Source organism: Protopterus annectens, chromosome 6.part0 (genome assembly GCF_019279795.1).
Source record: "Protopterus annectens isolate FY-2018-M chromosome 6.part0, PAN1.0, whole genome shotgun sequence".
Classification (NCBI taxonomy): domain Eukaryota; kingdom Metazoa; phylum Chordata; order Ceratodontiformes; family Protopteridae; genus Protopterus; species Protopterus annectens.
In genome coordinates, this window is record NC_056737.1 from 71,436,787 (window position 1) to 71,456,759 (window position 19,973).

General features: G+C 38.7%; 1 protein-coding gene across 1 annotated transcript in view; it reads left to right on the top strand.

Moving 5' to 3' along the window:
* LOC122803769 (1-phosphatidylinositol 4,5-bisphosphate phosphodiesterase beta-2-like) overlaps positions 1-16,631 on the top strand; it is a 445,743-nt gene extending 429,112 nt beyond the window's left edge. Inside the window, exon 8 of the mRNA XM_044073457.1 lies at positions 16,074-16,631. Coding sequence (XP_043929392.1) covers positions 16,074-16,436 — 363 coding nt within the window. The 3' untranslated portion in view covers positions 16,437-16,631. The remainder of the gene's footprint in view (positions 1-16,073) is intronic.
* Positions 16,632-19,973: the final 3,342 nt, after the last annotated feature.

The window sequence follows — 19,973 nt, forward strand, 5'->3', positions numbered from 1 at the left end:
CAAAAAATCACTTCCTTAGTTGCATCCATTTGTTCACCAATTTTTCTGACACAGTACTCTGTAGGGGATTTTTTAACTCTGCCAACTCATTACACTTCTAAAACATATGTTCCAGTTAACTCTTTCTTCCTCATCACACCTCCATCATTTGCTATCTGCCTGAGAAAAAAATATTTGGAGTTATTGAGGATTTTGGGATATAAACATACCTATGCAAACACTTCCAAGCAAAAATCCTAAATCTTCTAGACTTTGTTGCATGTCTGGGAGCCACAGATCTGTCCTCCAATTGTTTCCTTGTGAATTGTTTATCCAATCTTTCTTCCCAATCATTTATAGCCTCATCTGATTGATTCCTATAGTTATTGAGCAATATTTTATATGTCCTGCTAATTATCCCTTTTTAACAGCAGACTCTCTTCTAGATTCAACTAAAAAACTCTATCAGAGCAGGTCTTTGACTTTTCTCTTTCTCGTTGCCTATACTCTGATATCAAACCCTGATAGGGAAGGCAGTCTCTAGCCTGCAGTCCAAATGTCTTCTTGGCCTTTTCCCATTCTATTACATTTGCCTCTCTAGCTATTTGTTTTTAATACCTTTTATCCTTTGCCAGTTTTCTCTAGTAAATGTCAGTCCCCTCTTGCCTATTCTCAATACCCCTAATTGTAGTCATCCCTATCGGCAGAATCTCATTTCTCCATACTCATGTTAAGTTCTTAGACTACTTTCTGCTACTTTATGAATGTAATATGCTTAATGATTTGCATCCAAAATTCCAGTCTGTCCTTATATCTTGCATTTCCCTCCTGTTTCATCATCATCCATTTCTACTTTGAAGAGCTTTCTATTTGTGTTATTTATATGAGCCTTAACTGTGTAGTTCTAAACTATCCATTCAAATCAGGTAATCCTAAACCACCTTGTTCTATTGGAAGGATCAGTTTATCCCGTTTGACCCTTGCCCTCTTCCCCTCCCAGATAAAATCCTTCAACTCTTTACTGATTATTGTCTACAACTTCTCTTCTGATTGATGAAATCATGCCTGACTTGTATATAAAACTAAAAGGACTAAAAATATTTTCACTCCTTGTATCGCTCTGTCCATATCCATAAACAAGAGTTTCCAATGTTTTAATTTTTTCTGTTATCTTTTGTTTAATCTCTTACATCATATCCTTAGCTTCCATAACATAATCCCTTTTCACTCATACTCATGAATAATTCATCTTATCATGTCCCTATAAATATGCATAATGCTGAACCAATTCATGTATGGGTACATAGTTTACAGCTATAGCCTTTGTTTTGTCTTTATTAATTTTATATCCTGAAAACACATGAAGCTGTCTCTGAATGTTCTACAACACTGTGATGTCCTTTTCTGTTTTTTATCAGGTGCGAAATAATAACATCTGAAAATAAAGCCAACTTTTCTTGATTTTCTGAGTCCCTTATTTTCTTTGCTAAAGGCTCTAAATATTAAACAACAAGGGAAAGAGGACACCCCTCCTGGTTCCTCGTTTCAGACACAGCTTATCAGAGAAAAAAACCCTCCTACTTTAGTTTTGTCTCAAATCCCTTATATATCCTCCTAATTAACCTTCTGACTATATCTGGCAATGCAAATGCTTCCATTGCCATACTCATAAAATCCCAGCTTACCCTGTTGAATGTTTTCTCTGCATCAAGACCCACCAACAACAGCCATATTTTCCTACATTCTGCTCTTTCTGGATTATCATTGTTCTATAAGTATTGTCAAATGTTTGCCCCTCTCCAGAAAACCGCACTGATCCATCTCTATCAGTGTTGGCAATACCTCTGCCGTTCTTTTAGCTATTATAAAACGAAACACTTTATAATACTGTTAAACAAAACCTTCCACATCCGTTTATCACTTTCTTCCCTGCTAGCTTCCACATTTCCACAGGAATACCATATATTCCTGGAGACTTTCCTGCAGATTAATTATACATCACCATTTGTATCTCATCTCTTCCTATCTCAACTGTTAATTGTTGAGCCTCATCTACCTCTAAACTTGACATACCTAAGTCTTCCATAAATGTTTTCATTTCTGCTTTTTCTTGATTTTCACATTCCTCCAGTTTATACAAATTTTCAGAAAATGTCCAAAATATCTTGATTACTGATACAGGATCTTGTTATAGGCTCCCTAATTTTGACAGCAACCCTCTCTGCTTGCTGTTGCCTAAGTTATTGTGCTTAAAGTTTTTCTACTCTGGTGTTATTGTCAAAAATAGTTGCGTAACAGCAATCTTTCTAAACTCGTGCATAGTATCCAGATAGTCCCCTATTTTCTCTATAGCAATCTACATTTTCTTCTCTTCTTGTTCTGTGAGATCCCCCTTACTCTGCAATACTTTAACCTTTGTCAGTCCCTGTAAATAATTCTTGTAATTCCTTAACCATATCTCTTTTCCTTTTTTTATTTCTACCCTATTTTTAAACTCCACTTTCATTTTATCCAACTGATTAGCTATAACCTCTGAAGTTTATCTCTTCCCTAATAAATCTTGAATAATTTCTACTACCCACTCATTAAATTCCTCTCTTTAACAAGCAGGTGGGGAAGCACCAGTGACTCCCTTCTACTTCATTACCCTGCATTTTTATCATAGTTTTTATTGGTGCATAATCTGAAATAGTAATTGGATGTGGATATCATTTCTGTCTTGTCTAGTCCAGGTATTGTACCTCGGGGAATAATATGTAAATTCTCTCCAAGTTCTTACTACTGAATTCATGTCTTCCATTCCAAATATTTCCATAAATGTCTTCAGAAATCTACCCTATTTTGTTTTATTTTCCCTTCTAAGTCCTCCAGATACATCCTTGCTGTTGCAAATCAAGTTCCTGTCTCCACCCATAAATAATATTATCCTCTGAAAGCTGATTATTTCTCCCCAAATGTTCTTAAGCTCCATAATAGCAGTTTTAGGTGGATAGATACATGCCAGCGTAATCCTCCTCCCTTAGCAGTGGCCCCTTAGTACCACGAATCTACCATTACTTTCGTTTTTCCTCTTCTGTCACTATTGGACCTCCTCTACCACGCCACTTTTCCTTTGTTCCTGATATTCCGCAGAATATCATCCTGTAATCCTTTATTAAATTCACATGCTCACTTCTTTACAAATGTGTATCCTATAGCATTGTTATTTACACACTGCATTTCTTAATATAATTCGGTACTCTTACCTTTTTGTTTATACCTATGACGCCATTGACAAAATAATGTTTAGTGTAGCCATTATGGTAAGAAGTTATTATTCTCATGTATTGTATATGATAGCTTTTTTAAATATGTTTCCTTTATCAAATTCATATGCACACTTTTTAATGTAATTTAGTGTTCTTTGCTTTTTGTGTTTAGCTGCAAGACCATTTACATCCCAGATCAGTGTTGAAAAGCAGCCATTCTGATAAAAAAGTAATTTATCCTACATATGTATGAGTTCTTTTGAATATATACTTCTATCTTGACCTTACATGTACACACTAATGCTTGGCAGGTTGAACTTGTATGCAGTTTGTTCTTCTCATCTCTAGATGAACCTGTGTTACATTTCCCAAGAGTTTTATTCAATAAAGTCAGTTAAGAACAAAAACCTAAGTATATTTTCAAAATCCCAATACCCATTTAATTTACAGCAAGCATACAAAACTATATGCCCTTTCTAAAAAGGAAATATACCTCCCAAAATAGAAGCAGCTGCTCAAAACTGATGGCTGTACCCACAGGTATTTCCTGTTCTAAAGTTATGGTTAATTATACTAATGCCCACTTACTAAGGCTGGTAGATTATCCTCTATTCATCTCCCAGATTAGAAAGCAACTTGCATAATTTCAGTAAACATAAACTTTCAGCCTTAAGAAAAAAGTAGAGTAGATAATGTTAAATATACTAAACTGTGCACTGTTATATTTAATTCAATAAAGTACTATAGCTGCTGGTGAGGGAATTGCTTGTATATATACCGATACATTTCCCAGAGTTTCAAACTTCATTATTTTTGCTTTTTACTTTCACTGAACTACTTCCCAATACCATTTCAATAGCTGGCTGCATTCTATCTCTCGGTTATACAGAAAATATCACTGTTAAGGTATTTCATAATTAATTGTGCACACCTGTAGGCTCCTTATCTTCAGCCTGGCTTGTTACTTTGAAATGCAAAACAGCAATACCTTTTTTCATGTTTTTCATTCTTACCTCTTGTTTTTTTAACTTTCATACTTAAAAAATATTGAACATAACTTGTACTAAAACATTAATCTAGACATCTACCACTATAAAACAGTATATATTATTATTTTTTAATTCTAGATATATTTTCATTAAACTCCCCAGCATCTGAAGATCACAGCATTATATTGACTTTAACGTGTTTCTTTCCAGACTTTCTTATCTTAGTATAGTATAAAGCCTTGCTGCTTTCCTACCTTAATATTGCTAGCATATTCAACAGTCAGTGATAATCACCACCCACCACCAATATCACGTCAGATTTAAAATATATCTAACTGCAACTGGAATTATGTTTAGTAGAACTTAATGGATAAGATGTAACCATAATGATTGAGATGGCTTTGTCTATAGAAATAGCAGCATATCATTATATAGAGAGCTATGAAGACATTAAAAAGGCAAGTGAGAATAGTTGCAAGAAAGGATACCACAGGGAGAAAATATCATGGTTTACATCAGGAAACTTTTATAAAATATTAATAAGAATAAAAACTATTTTACATATACTCTTTTTTAAACAAGAATCCTAATATTAATGACATAAAGTGGGCATTATGCTTTACAAGTATCACATCAGTTTAATACAATCAACAAACTTCCATTTTTCCAACTAATTCTACTTGTAGAATCACAATTTACATGCCAAAATTACATCTAGTGGTATTGATGTATTACATTTCTCCCATTCCTTCACTACCCTGATTCCTCTGAACAACTTTTTTTTTTTGCCCACTCAAGATTTTTCCTTTGGAAAATTGGAAAAGGTTTAGTTGTCAAGGTCTGCCTATGGTCTTTCTTATTGACAGAAGATTGTGACCCATACATAGTCTCTTTCAGTTTTATGGCTTGCTGTTTTTGGCTAACATTTTTATTTCCTCCATACTCTGTCCTGCATCTAAGACATCTTTACCCTTCAGGAAAAAATATTATGAAAACATGTAGACATAGCAACTTGAATCTTACACTTGCATCTCAACGTCCCCTGAGTAACAGTATAAAGATGCTTCTCTTATGCCTGAAGCAGGATAAATAATAATTTTCCACAGACACTCTGGTGTTCCCAATGTTTAATACTTTTCTCTTCTGCCATAGTTTTCTCAGGAGCAGCTCTTTCTGACTCTTTAATTTCTCCAGCTCTTTCTGACAATATGATTGCATCTATATTGATATAGATTTTGTCTCTTTTCTGAGTAGACATATTTCAAACACACACACAGTGAACCCTCTCAAGTAACAAATCCCACTGTGGAACACCAGCTCATTTGCTTATTTACACTAGTCTGCTCCTTCCAGTTTCTTTGATACAGCAAAAACTCACAGGTTTTCTCTGTATGCTTTGTCTTCTAATCATCATCATCATCAGCCCCCTTTTTCCCATTTTTCTACATGGAGTAGGGGTATTGTGTTAACTGTCATCAACTCTCTCGATTCAGTGCCACACCCTTGCTTTCTTCAATAGTCATGCCTGACTGTCGCAGATCTTCTTTCATACAGGCCACCCACCTCTTTGCTGGACATTCTCGCTTCCCCTTACCTTCTTCCTCTCTGTCCTAAATCTTCCTCACCAGATTGTCTTCTGCTTTTCTACACATGTGCCCAAACCACCGTAATCTGTTCTCTTTGATCTTTTCTGCAATTGGAGCTACTTTAGCTTCTGCTCTTAAGTCCTCATTTCATCCTATCACCTTTCTCAAACACTTAATTTCCATCACCTCTAGCTTCCTCAACCTCTCTGCCTTTACTGCCCAGGTTTTTGTACCATACAGTAGTACTGGTCACACCACTGTCTTGTACACCTTACTTTTCAGCTTCTTTGGCATTCTTCTGTCATAGACTACACCTGATACTCTATGCCAGTTGGCTGCAGCCCCTCTGATTTTAGCTTTGACCTCTTCATTCAGATTACCCTTCTCCTCAACTACTCCTCCCATATACTTGAAGCTGTTTACCTGTTCCACTATCTTCCCTTCTATCTCTATTCTCAGCTTCTTCTGATTTCCCCAATTTGCTGCCATTACTACCATCTTATCTGTGCTTAGTTTCATCCCATGTGCCTTCAGATTTGCATTCCATTCTCCTATCCTTTGCTGAAGTTCTAGCTCAGAGTTTGTCTGTACTGCCACATCGTCTGTGTACAGCAGCTTTGTTGATCCATTCCCTCCAACCTGTTTGCTAATGTAGTCCATCAGCAGTATGAACAGCAGTGGGCTCAGAGCTGAACCCTGATGTACACCCACACCCACTGTGAACCCCTCTGTGAGGCTGAACACTGTCCGTACTTGAGTCATTGGGTCCTCGTAGATAGCCTGCACTAATTCTACCAATGTTTCTGGGACTTCAAACCACCACAGTACTGCCCAGATCATCTTTCTTGGGACCTTGTCATATGCTTTCTCCAAGTCTAGGAATGCCCAGTTGGACTGTCTCCTCATCTCTAGCTTCTTCTCAAGTATCTGTCTCACTGCAAACATTGGGTCAGTTGTGCTGCATCCTGATCTGAATCCAAACTGCTCATCTCCCATCTTACATTCTACTATTCTAAGGTATCCATTTATCAGTCACCCTCTCCAGAACTTTCATGCAATCTGATAGGAGTTTGATGACTCTGTACCTCCCACAGTTGTGGATGTCCCCTTTGTTCTTGTACACTGGCACGAGTATGCTTATTCTCCAGTCATCTGGGATACGCCTTTTTCTCCACACTGCTATTAGTACCCTCAGGAGCCATTTCTCCCCTATCTCACCCAGCATCTTTATCATATCTGCTGTGACCTCATCTGAGCCTGCTGCTTTTCCTAACTTCATCTTCCTTAATGCTGTTCTTCTTCTAGGGTGGGCTCCTCTTCTTCTCTCATCGTAGGCTGTTTCTGGGGCAGTACAGCTTTTGTGGGGTTTTCTTTATTCAGAAGCTGCTGTAAATACTCCTTCCATCTGCCTTTGATGTCTTCTGAGCTGGTGGGCAGGTTGTTGCTGGCATCCTGAAGTATGTGTTTTTAAACTGTATCAGTCCCTCTAAGAAAAGATACTATGCATTTTTAAACTGCAGTTTGTACAAAATTTCAATTTGCTCAAATACTCCAAGTTCTCTGTACACTCCATAGCTAGGACGACCAGCAGCCTGACCACCAGCCAAAGCCTGTCTATTCTACAACTTGCATACCTTCGCCTCTAATGCCCCCTATTTAACTTAACATTCTTCCCATCATATTTCCTAGACCTGCTCTCTCCTTAAGAAGCTATTGCTCACTATATATCCTTGTCCACTAGGTGGCACCCTTCTCTCAAACCTATCCCACTGTCTTAGGCTTGCAGTTTTCACTATATGTAGAACAGCAGCCCCTCTATCTTTCTTCTACCTGTACTCTACTTCACTTATTCTACCCTGGCCTCTATCCCTACCACCTAGGCTCCTACCCCCTACCATCCCTCTCAGACTTACCTTTCCAACCAGCGCTCTACTGATTGTTTTTCTAGGCTCACTCCTTCAGTGGCTCTACCCGCTCCGTTCGCCCTATGGGCTCACTCCGCTCCCCTACCCCCAATTCCCACCCACCCCCACTGCTCTTACCTTTATCCCCCACCTTGAATCTCCTCCCCTTCCCCATAGCCAATCACAACCTATACCCCTCCTCTCCCAACTTCCATTCAGTTTGTAACCCCACCCCTTCCCCTCCCTCTTCAACCTGTAATCTCAGCCACACTCCTCTTCCTTTCTCTTTAATCTCTCTCCTACTACCCTATTTCCTCTTCTACAACTTACTTTACTCTAATTTAGCATGGCTTTTCCACTTCAACAAACATCCCTCGCATCACCTATATGCATTATACTCCTCATTACTATCTATAATGCAACCTCCTATTCCTCTTCTATGCTACCACCCTCCATCCCCCTCCCCTCCTCCTCTACTCTCTCCCAACCCTACCCAATAGCCCTCCACTTTTACTACATAGCCCCCTCCCTATTCCAACCCAACCCTCTTCACTATTTTAGACTAAATCTCTTCCCCATTTCTCTAAAGCCTCCTGCAACCAAACCAAAACTGCTTCTCCCTCTAACTGTATATCACAGTTCAAAGGTTCTCCTCTACTCCCCTTCTACTTGGCTTGCTCTAGCAGGAGACATACATCCCAACCCTGGACCCACAACTAGTAATAATCTCTCCCACCTCCCTCATCAAATAGAACCAGCCACAAATACCTTAACATCATTACCATTAATGCCCAGAGTCTAAAAAACAAAATTACAAACTTTCATGCTTGGTTAAATCATACTAAACCAGATATAGTAGCAGTCTCAGAATCATGGATAAAACCCCACATTACTAACTTTGAAATCATACCCCCTGGCTTTCAAGCTCTTAGATTTGACCGACTAAACAGAAAAGGAGGTGGAGTAGCCTTAATCTATAATAGTCTACTGAACCTCTGTCCTTTCCAGCATGCCATTCCTCAGTTCAGCAATGCTGAACTAGTCATAGGAATCCTCAAACTGAATAACTATAAAAATGTCTGTACTATGGCCATCTATATTCCCCCTGGGGACAACACTTCCACCCTAGAAAACATTCTCTCATGGGCCTCAACTAACATTAAACTGGAGACTTATATTCTAGGTGATGTCAACATTGACTGGAATAAAATTAATAACAGTAATCCCACTCTATCTATCAACGTATGTAATTTTATCCAAGTAATAAATGACATTACCAGACCCAACAAAAATAACCCCCAGGATCCATCCTGGACTGGATCTTAGTCTCCCATCCTAATAAGATCTCAGACTCTGGTATACTACCACACACAATGTCTGACCATATCCCAGCCTTGATTCACCAAGCTGCCCAACACTCCCCTCTCCAACACCAATATGCTCACACCCGCAACCTCACTAACTTTAACTCTTCTATATTCTCCGAAACCCCTAAGCTAACAAATTGGGATACCCTAAAAACACTTACACTAGATTAAGCCGTAGAAGTCTTCAATACTACCTTCCTCAAAATCCTAAACTCCCAAGCCCCACCTCGAACAAAACTCATAAAATACAACTCTGCCCCATGGCTATCAAAGGACACAAAATCACATATGCTACAAAGAGACAAAATTTGGAAACTCTACAACAGAAATAAACTCCCTGCTACCCTCCTTCAATATAAGCAACTCTGCAATCTAACCAAAAAGCTTATCTCAAATGATAAAAAATCTTACTACACCAAACTACAATCTACCCACTCCAAAAATCCAAAACAATTCTGGAACTCCAACAACTCTCTTCTGCACCCAGGTTGTAAATCCAATCCCTGCCCTGACAACAATAAAACAGACACAGAAATTGCAACTCTTTTCAACTCCTTCTTTACTAACTCCATAGCCAAACTTGCAAAGACCTTCCCTAACTGCTTACCCTCCCACACCCCTCATTCCACTTCCTTCTCCTCTCTCCACTCTCACACTCCTAATCCTCCTCCCACTTCCTATCTAAAACCTGTCTCTGCCTCCTGTATCAAAAAGCTTCTTTCCAAACTTAAGCCATGCTCCAATGCCCCCGACAATATTCCATCACTCTATCTCAAGCTTGCTGCAGATGGGATTGCCATCCCCATCAGCATTCTCATCAATAGATCTATCCAGGAATCTTATGTTCCCAAATTATGGCGAGCCACCTACATCTTACCCCTACATAAAGGGAGCAAAAATAATTCCATATCTAATTTTCACCCAATAGCTATTCTTTCCCCAATTTCCAAAGTTCTTGAAAAATGTATCCACCTACAACTCATGCCTCACCTCCTCAATAACCAGCTCCTCTCTCGTACTCAACATGGCTTCCGTCCTGGCCACAGTACTATAACTGCTCTCATCTTCTTCTGAGACATTGTTAATCATGCATGCGACTCCGGTGAAATTGTCTCCACTGTCCTTCTTGACCTATCCAAGGCATTTGTCACTATATCCCATACACACCTCCTCAATCATCTCTCCAACCTCAATCTCTCCCTAGAATCACTCTCATGATTCAAAAGTTATCTCTCTAACAGATCTCAAGCTGTGAAATGGCAAACTGGTACCTCAACCTTTCTACCTACCTCTACCGGAGTGCCCCAAGTTTCTATACTCGGACCTATGCTTTTCAATGTATTCATCAATAATTTTCACTCAGCTATTCCAAACACTGAAATAGTGCAATATGCTGATGACTCCACTCTAATCTGCTCTGCCCTTAGCATTCATGAATTCCAGACCAAAACCCAGCTGGCCTTCTCAACTACTGAGAACTGGATGCTACAAAACCATCTCCTCCCTTAATACAACAAATCTAAAATCATTCTCTTTTCCCCTACTAAAGCCCCCCCCCCCCCCTTGACAAGCAATCTTTTAAGATCACCAGCCATACCCACTCTTCCATTGAAGTAGTTCCTTTTGCCAAACTTCTTGGGGTTACCATTGATGAACACCTGAAATTCAATACTCATGTACAACTAAATATTAAAAAACACATCAGAAGCTCGGTATGCTATACAGAAATGCACACTTTCTCTCCACAGCTACAAGACAAACCCTCGCCTCCACCTATCTTCTCTCATCTCTATTATATGGTGCTCCACTCCTAACCAACCTCTCAGCTTCCACCTCCTCTAAACTAGAAATTTGCTACAACAAAATCACCAAATTTGCCACTAAATCCTCTCACTCCACCCACCATTACACCCCTCTCTGCAGCCTTCAGTGGCTAGAACTTCCTAATCATCTTGACTTTCTTCAACTAACTACTGCCCACAAACTAATCTTTAAACCCACTGCTTGCCCTGCTCTAACTCATATCTTGCCTTCCTACACACCACTCAGACCTCTAAGATCAGCCCACCAAAATCTACTTTCAGTACACTAACCTAAACCACCCCCAGGCCAATCTCTCCTTTCTTATTCTATAGCAAAAAAATGGAACTCTCTCCCTCCCCTGATAAGAAACACTACATACTCTGAACGCTTCAAATCCCTGCTCCACACCCACCTTTCCCTAAAATGGAAATGTAATTGTATTCTTCTGACCTAAATCCCACTAACTGTCTTCCAGACCTGACCTCATCAAAACCCCTCTACTTCCTGCTGTTCACTCCTCCCCACCCTCAGCTTCTTTCTAATAACAAATTCCCTTCTATATACACTCTTTATAAATGCTGTATATTTGTTCCCTCTCCTCTCTCTGCAAATAACTCTTCCTACTATTCAACCCTTTGACCTTGAATTGAAAGGGAATCCTCCTCTTCTTCTTTTCCTGTCTTTTCTAAGCAATTTGTACCAATGTGTTATTCATTGCTTGCCTGTTTATTTGTTGTTGTATAAATTCATAGCTTGCTTGTTTAATTGTTTATCTGTGTAATTGTTTTTAATGCGGAGCTTTTTACCTGTTTAATTGTTATGTATAATTTTCATTGCTTGCTTGTTTTAATTGTTTTATCTGTGAAATTATTTTTAATGTGGAGCTTTTCTCCCCGGGCCTCCACTGAAAATGGGCCCTTTGAGCCCAGTGGGCCTCCCCGGTTATCAAACTGGAAATAAAAAGAAATCCCTTATGAAGGGTGTCTGACTGTCTTCTTTATCTTTCTGTCTTTGCCTTGCAACCTGATATAGCTTCTTTGTGCCCCTTACTGAGTCACTTTCCAGAAGTGAGTATAGTGCCTCCAATGCCCTATTCTTTGCTATTGCAGCATCTTTATTAGCTTCTTTGTTAGCCAACCGGTCAGTCTTTTCTGTCTCCCACGTCTTCCTGCACTCCTTTTTGTTTTTGATGGCTTCCTGGACTTCTGTATTCCATCACAGCATTCCATATGTACCTTATTTCCATATCTGGCTTGGCCACATATCTTTTCTTCTAACACATGCTGTTTTAGGCACTGCCATTCTTTTTCAACTCCACCTATTTCCTCCTCTTCTTGGGGTGCTAGAGCCCTGAGTAATTCCTTAAACTGTTGTACTTTCTCTCCAGTCAACATCCAGGTCTTCAGTCTGGTCTCTGTTGACCTTAGAGCCTTCTCTGACCACTGCTTGCAGCTGATTGTGGCAACTGGTGGTTTATGCTGTGGGCCAACTGTTTCACTGGGGATGACTTTGCAATCATGGATTCTGCCCCAGTGCCATTTCCTTACTAGGAGGAAGTCTACCTGAGTTGCATGCTGACTACTCTTGTATGTGATCTTGTGACTGTCTCTCTTTCTGAACCATGTGTTGGCTACTATCAAGCCATTTGCCAGACAGAAGTCTAGAATGGCTTCTCCTTCTTTATTCTTGTTGCCCCACCCATCTGGACCCAGACAGTCCTCATATCCTGTTCTGTCTGTCCCGATGTGTGCATTCAAGTCACCCATTATCAACACCAATTCATGTTGGCCTGTTTTATCTAGTAGGTCCTGCAACTGCTGTCTGAATGCACACTTTTCCTCACTATCACAACCCTGCTGTGGGGCATAGGCTGAGATTATGAATACTGCCCTGTCACTACACTGGAGTCTGACTGCCATGAGTCTGTCATTATTTCTGATGATATCCCTTACTGCCTTCTGAAGCCACTCTCTCACCACAATTCTTACACCATTTCTAGTCTGCCCTCCACCTGAGTAGTAGACTCTGGGTCCCAAGCCAAGTGGCTTTGCTGCACTGCCCTTCCATCTCATCTCCTGTATACATAGGATGTCCAGCCTCCTCTGTATCATCATGTCATCCACTTCCAAGCTGCGTTCTGTCAGTGAACCTACATTAAGCATAGCAATTCTCAGTTCATGTTTGGCAGGTTGGTTGGTTTTACGTCCAGCTTTCGCTCAATAGAGCTATCCCAGGTAACCCAGGCTGGGCAACTAGACACCTGCCAGCCAGTAGCTTATTGACCCAGGGGTGCTGGGCTTTATGGCGTGCATACACTGGCCAGTAGGGGCATATATACCCCTCCTACCATTAGCACAGGTCCCTGGCATGGGTCAGAGCAGGCAGGGTCCTCAACCCACTTATCACTAGTAACTACCCATGCCCATTTTTGGTGACATTAGTCAACATGACAGAATCACCTAGAGCCATATTTTACACCATCAAGTGTCTAGCCCTGGCATGGTGTGCAGTCTGTGATCCATGTTCTCCTATTTTGAGGATACTGCGCACCAGTAGGTGCCTAAAGCAGTTGGTCTATATAAATCTTCCCCCTACCGGGCACCATGTAGAATCTGTGCCACTGCCCACAGCTCCATTCATTGGTGAGTTTGAGATGGAAACACTCAGCATGTTTTTTTGACATGGGGAGAAACCCCACAGAGACACAGGGAGAACATGCAAACTCCAAACAGGCATTGGTCAGAGGTCAGGATCGAACCTTGTGCCTGGGAGGCAAAAACATTAACCACTTAGCCATCTGGTTTCAAGGGGCCGTCAAGGCCCTTCAAGGGGTTCAAGTTGTCTTCTAACTCTATTATTTTTTGAAGCAGTTCTTAAGATGTCTCATATTAAGACAGTCTTCCATTAATTTTACTATGAGATTTGTGCAGTTTTATCATTACATCTGAATGGCTACTTCGAACTTCTTTAATTTCTTCCAAATTTTTTTTTATTTGACTTTATATATTCCTCCATCGTATACCTTATTTTAGAGTCCATATTAGATCAGCGAATGCTTAAAAAAGCGAACGCTGATTGATCAACCTTATGTAAGCAAAAGCTCGCAATCTCGAACTGTCAGACCCTTATTTTAAACATCTCTGAGTGCATTTGACTTTTCCCTTTAAATTACTATGAGTCATCTTCCAAAGTAAAGCTGCAACTTGAACTTCTTTTTGCTGAGTACAAGGTTCTTCCCTGAGCTTTTTCTTCTTCTTTTCTAGTTGTTTTTACCTTACTTTTTCTATTTTTTTCTTTGCTAGCATCCAGAAGTTTAATTATTAGCCAGTATTTTTTTCCAAATAGAAACTCTTTACTGTCTTTTTAACTTAATTGGTTTCTCATATTTCATACTGGAAGAGCTCTGATCAATATACTCCTCAGTTAGCTGGTAAAATGGAAGTTCCAGACCTGGTTAGTTGATCATTGTTAAGGTTATCATGTAGTTATGAAAAGAATAAGTATGAATTCATCCAGAGAGAGTTGCATTCTGTAGCATAGCACATTTATTGCTTCTCTCTATTGAGGACACTCTATGTGTTTGGGCATGCAGCATAACTTTGTCTTTGAAACATTGTAGCATTATTATGGCATTTTCAGCAGAACAGATTGTGGTACAAAAGCAGGTAGCCATAATACCACATTTACAGCTTGCATGAGCAAAGCAAAAAATGTGTGTCAGCAGTAAGGCTCCTCTACTGACTACAGTGCTACTAACACATATGTGTGTGTGTGTGTGTGTGTGTGTGTATATATATATATATATATATATATATATATATATATATATATATATATATATAAGTTTATAATGATTTATCTATGGCACGTTTCACATAATCACAAATCATCTACAAAATTATCTAATGCACATTTAATCTAAAACACACTTAGGTGAACCACATTACATTTATAACTTCATATACTGCAAATACTTCCCCAAAACTGCTTTTTTGTGAGAACACTCACAATTAAGCATTCCTACGCCACAGTTATAGAACTATGAAGAAAAGAGAAAACTCCTCACAGAGTAAATCATAGCAGGAGCATGAACACAAACTTCTAGAGCCAGAGATAGAACATAATAGTGGGCAATAGCAAGGCACAAATACTGATCAGTACTAATTTGCATTATAATTTCTATGATCAAAAACTAAGGGAGTAGTCATTTTCTGTAGCCTTCCACACATTTATATCAAAAGTGATTCAGTCATTTGCATTTTAGTTGAAATGTGTTTTAGAACAACTGTGACACATTTTTGTGGCTAAAATGTGCTACATATATATACATACATATATAGCAGTTGGTTTAGAGGTTAAAGGAGCTGTTAGTGAGCTGGTTCCTATTGTCTGGTAGTGCATGGTTTGATTCCCTCAGTCTCCATTGTCTAACAGTATGACTCTGAGCAAGTCACTTAAGGAGATACCACTCCCAGGTTGAGTCTGAAAAAGGTTCTACCCCAGAAAAGAAATACAAATGATATATATATATATCTATCTATATATATATCTATATATATATATATATATATATATATATATATATATATATATATATATATATAAACTACATTCATGTAAATGTTCATACATACACACATATACACACAAAAAAACTGCATTCATGTAAATTTATATATGTCCACACATTTATATATGGTTGCAAGTCATTGAGCTACAATTAAAATTACTGACTATGAAATTATTTTCACATTTGGTTGAATGCCTGAGTTTGACTTGAAGCTTTTGAATGGAGATTGCAGTACAGCAAGGATTGCAAAATTTACCCTTTTGCTTGCTGTACTGCAGTTTCAGAGTTGGTATAAATAATTTGCATGGGGTGAGGGGAGCATGGCCCCCCAAATGTAAAAAGGTAGATTTTTGTGTGGGGGGGTTTCTTTTTCTTTTTTGATGTTTCAGTTTTCGAAAACTTGATCTCTTCAATATTTTTTTAGTTTTGAAAAGTCGATCATCTGACATAGACCCAAATACACACACACACACACACACATCTATATATATATATATATATATATATATATATATATATATATATATATATATATAGATATAGATATATATAGCTATATGCATGCATGCATATATTTGCATCAACATTCAGTATTTCTAATAACTTAACTTGTTTTTAACTTCACAGGTGCAAGCCAAAGTCCAAGAAGAGTATGAAAGTTTAATGAAATCCATTCCTAATCAGGTTCAAGAAGTTACAAAATCATGTGTAGGCAAGTTTTTCCCTCAAGAAGCTGCAGAAGCTAAAGAGGAAACAAAGCCTGAAAATGATGCAGCAACACAAGAACAAAACCCCCAAGTGACTGAAGAGCAGTCAAAAGAACAATTATCAGGAAAACAGGATCAAGACCAAACATCTATACAGCAAGCTGAGGAACAGCAAAATGATACAGCTAGTCAAGACACAACATGTAAGCCTGAAGAAACAGCAGAGCATATAAATGAAGAGACAGCGTGTAAGCCAGAAGAAACAGCAGGAAAAACACAGTGAGGCAGAAGAAAAAGAAAAGGTGCAGGAGTGAAGTGGTCTGAACTATTCAAATCAAACAATCATTAAGCTTCCAAAACAGAAAGACAAAGTAAAAAATACAGAAGCATAATTATCAATTACAAACTTAAAATGAAATGCTCAGTTGCTAAGACTCTGCAGTAGTTCACATTCAAATGAGCCAATACACCTTAGAAAGATGAGCAATTGGTTATGATGTTTTTATAACTATAAATATAATGTAATATATTATTTATTACTATTTTTGTTTTATTTATAGAATATTGTTTTACTGATACAGGCAGTGGTGTTTAGTCCAGTTGTCAAGGACAATGAAACAAAGTAAATGCTTTAATCTTTACAGCTGACTCTTGTAGCGATGAGGCAGCAGTTCATGAATTTGGAAGGACTGTAGCTACAAAGTACTGCTATACTCACTTGTTTTACACTTAGAAAACTAGAGTGGCTTAATGGCCTGTTTTATACCAGTAGACTACAGAGAACACTTTTGCAGGACTAATGAGAAGTTACTGATTTACATAAACAGTGGTGCAAGTGTGACATAAACTTCTAAACATTTTGTGTTAGAATTGTCAGAAAATTAAACGTGGCTAGAAATCTTCATAAGGAAGTCAATAAACAGAATAAGTGTTGGTATGATGGTCTGTGATATCCAGCAGTACTGAAGCTCTCTACAAACTCTAGTGTAAAAATGTTTGCCCCAAAACTGTTATTGACCTATTCAGATATGCACAGATATCACAGCCACTGTTAACCTATTCAGATCTGCACACATGTCAAAGTGTTTATTTAAACAACCCTGGACTGGCCTTATTTATGCCTTATGTTGATACACAAAAATCAGTTCCATTACATCTCATTGTTTTGAGATTAAAACTCTGAAAGATTCTAGTCAGTACATGACAGCTGCAGCCTTTAGGAGTGTATATTATACATTACTAGGGTAGTACTGAGAAGAGAACTTTATTTATAAAGTAATGGGTTCGGGGTTGATATAAATGTTATGGTATTTACATCACAGACACAATGTACATGGTTTGATTCTCACCTTTGAAGGGGAAATTGGCGATGCTTAAAATGGCCCGCAAAGTCAGCTAACCTACTGCTTGGCTATGAACCTATGAATGACTTATGCAGGGGCAGTAACATTAAAGTTCTAAATATTGAGACTGGAAACTCAAACATTCTCTAAATAAAGTGTTCACTACATCAAAACAAGGAAGATCAAAATGTTATGGTTGAAGGATCAGCATGCTGGTGCTTCAGAAAAGCAAGTTCGCAGATAATTATGATTGGCAATCCCCAGGGTAGGAGAATATGCCATTTCCTGAGGATAGTGCTATCTCAGACATAGTATATATAATTACAATGCTGTATGAGGGATAGGGATGCTTACCCTCCTACAAAAACACTGTTAGATGGACTTGTTTTTTTAAATGATTTGTACAGTAGAGGATATTGTTTTGTAAAGATTCAATCTTCTGGGTTTCTATTTCATGACCACTTAATTAAGTGAGCTTTCAAGTTTCTGGTCTCAGTGTTTAAAAAGTTAACACTGCTGTCCGCCAACTTTCTAAACTAGATCCCTTTTGCAATATAAACCTCATGTGGCATGGTACATATGCATTTGTATAGCTTTATAAAGTGCTCCTATAGATCTGTTGCAGAAATGTTCTATTCGAATTGTATATTCACACCTGTTCCATGTATACTAGAGTCTATTGCCTACCTTTGAGCATCCTGGATAAAAGTATGATGCTTTTGCCTTAATAAAAGAAAGGATGGCCGGTGCAAAAATGAAACTAGTAAATCAGATGAAAGTGCTTTTGCCTTAATGTCAGTTCTCTGGGAATTATGGTTATCACTTTTGACACAGGCAGTCATACATTTATATAAATTAAATCAAGCTAAATTGGCATATTTTCAGTTACAAACATTATATATCACATATAATCTTCTGTACAGTCATTCTCAATCAAATATTACATAGTTAATTCAATTCCTGACTTCCCTTAAACCTCATTTCTTCTCCAAAACATTATTCTGCATGTATTGTTTCCACATTTCCCATTTTTTCTATGCAGTTTTCTCCTACTCTTTTTCTAAAGATCCCACTTCCAGTTATTTTAGCTCTGTTACTATATTCACTACTTCTAGTATTAATGATTTCTATTTTCTAATAACTGTTTTTTGGCAGCCACCAGAATTAAACTTAACAAGGTCTTACTTTGTCTAGGCAATTCTGATTCTGTACCACAGCTCAGAATTAGTTACACCAATTTTCTCACCCAGTATTTCTGATAGAGTACTATGCAGGGAATTCTTAAAGTCTGCTAACTCATTACACTACTAATGCACTATCTCAACAATTCCTCGACTTCATCATTTCTAACACACTAGACCAGCTTGTCTCATCCTCCACAAGGGGAGATAACATTCTGGACTTGGTTATCACCAACGTGGGTGACCGCTGCACCACTCTCATAATATGTCCTTCCCTGGTTAGATCAGATCATCAGACTGTCTCATTTGAGGTTTCTATCCCACTCAACCCCCCACAGCCGAAATTAAGCTAAAAAAAAATTCTCAAAAGCTGACTACAACCACCTAAGGGAGGGTATCTGTAGCTTCACACCACCGCTCCCCCCCAAGAGGATGCAGACAACTATGCTGACCAGTACGCCAATGCAGTTTACAAGCACCTGTACAACTGTGTGGATTCAGCCATACCCAATAGAATGAAAACCTGCTCCATAAGGAAACACAAACCTGTTTGGTGGACATCCTCTATCAACAGGCTTTACAACAAAAGGAAGAAACTGTTGTCTAAGTGTAAAAGGGAACAAATTCCAAATTGCAAAAACTCCCTCCTTAGCCTCAACAAGCAAATTAAATCACTACTGAAAATCTCCAAGGCCAATTATGAGTCAGAACTAGCCTTTATAGCAAAGGGAAACCAATAAAGTCTTCTTCATTTACATCAGGAACCTCCGTGGCAAAGCCGAGGTTTGCTCCAAATTAGTACTTAACAGTATCACTTATACTGATCCTGCTGACTTAGCCAACCTGCTAGCAGATAGGTTCAGTGCAAACTTCACCCCCTGTCTCCCTCCAAAGGCCCTTTCAACATCCCCAGTACTTGCTCTGCACCTCACATCTCTGTAGATCAAGTGCTATAGGCCCTATCCAAGGCAAAAAACACAGCTTCCATGGGACCTGATAGTATCCCAGGATGTTTTCTGCACCATCTCCAGCAAGTACTGGCTTCACCATTGAGCACCCTATTCAACCACAGCCTAAGTACTAGCTTCATTCCAGCAGAGTGGAGAACTGCCATTGTCATCCCCTTGCACAAAGGTGGTTCCACTACTGACCCTGGAAACTATCGCCCCATTAGCTTGACAAGTCTGATCTGTAAAGCCATGGAGCATATTATTATGGATCTCATAAACAAGAACATAGGCAATCTCCAAGCACTTGACCCCACTCAGTTCGGATTCATCAAGGGCAGATCTTACC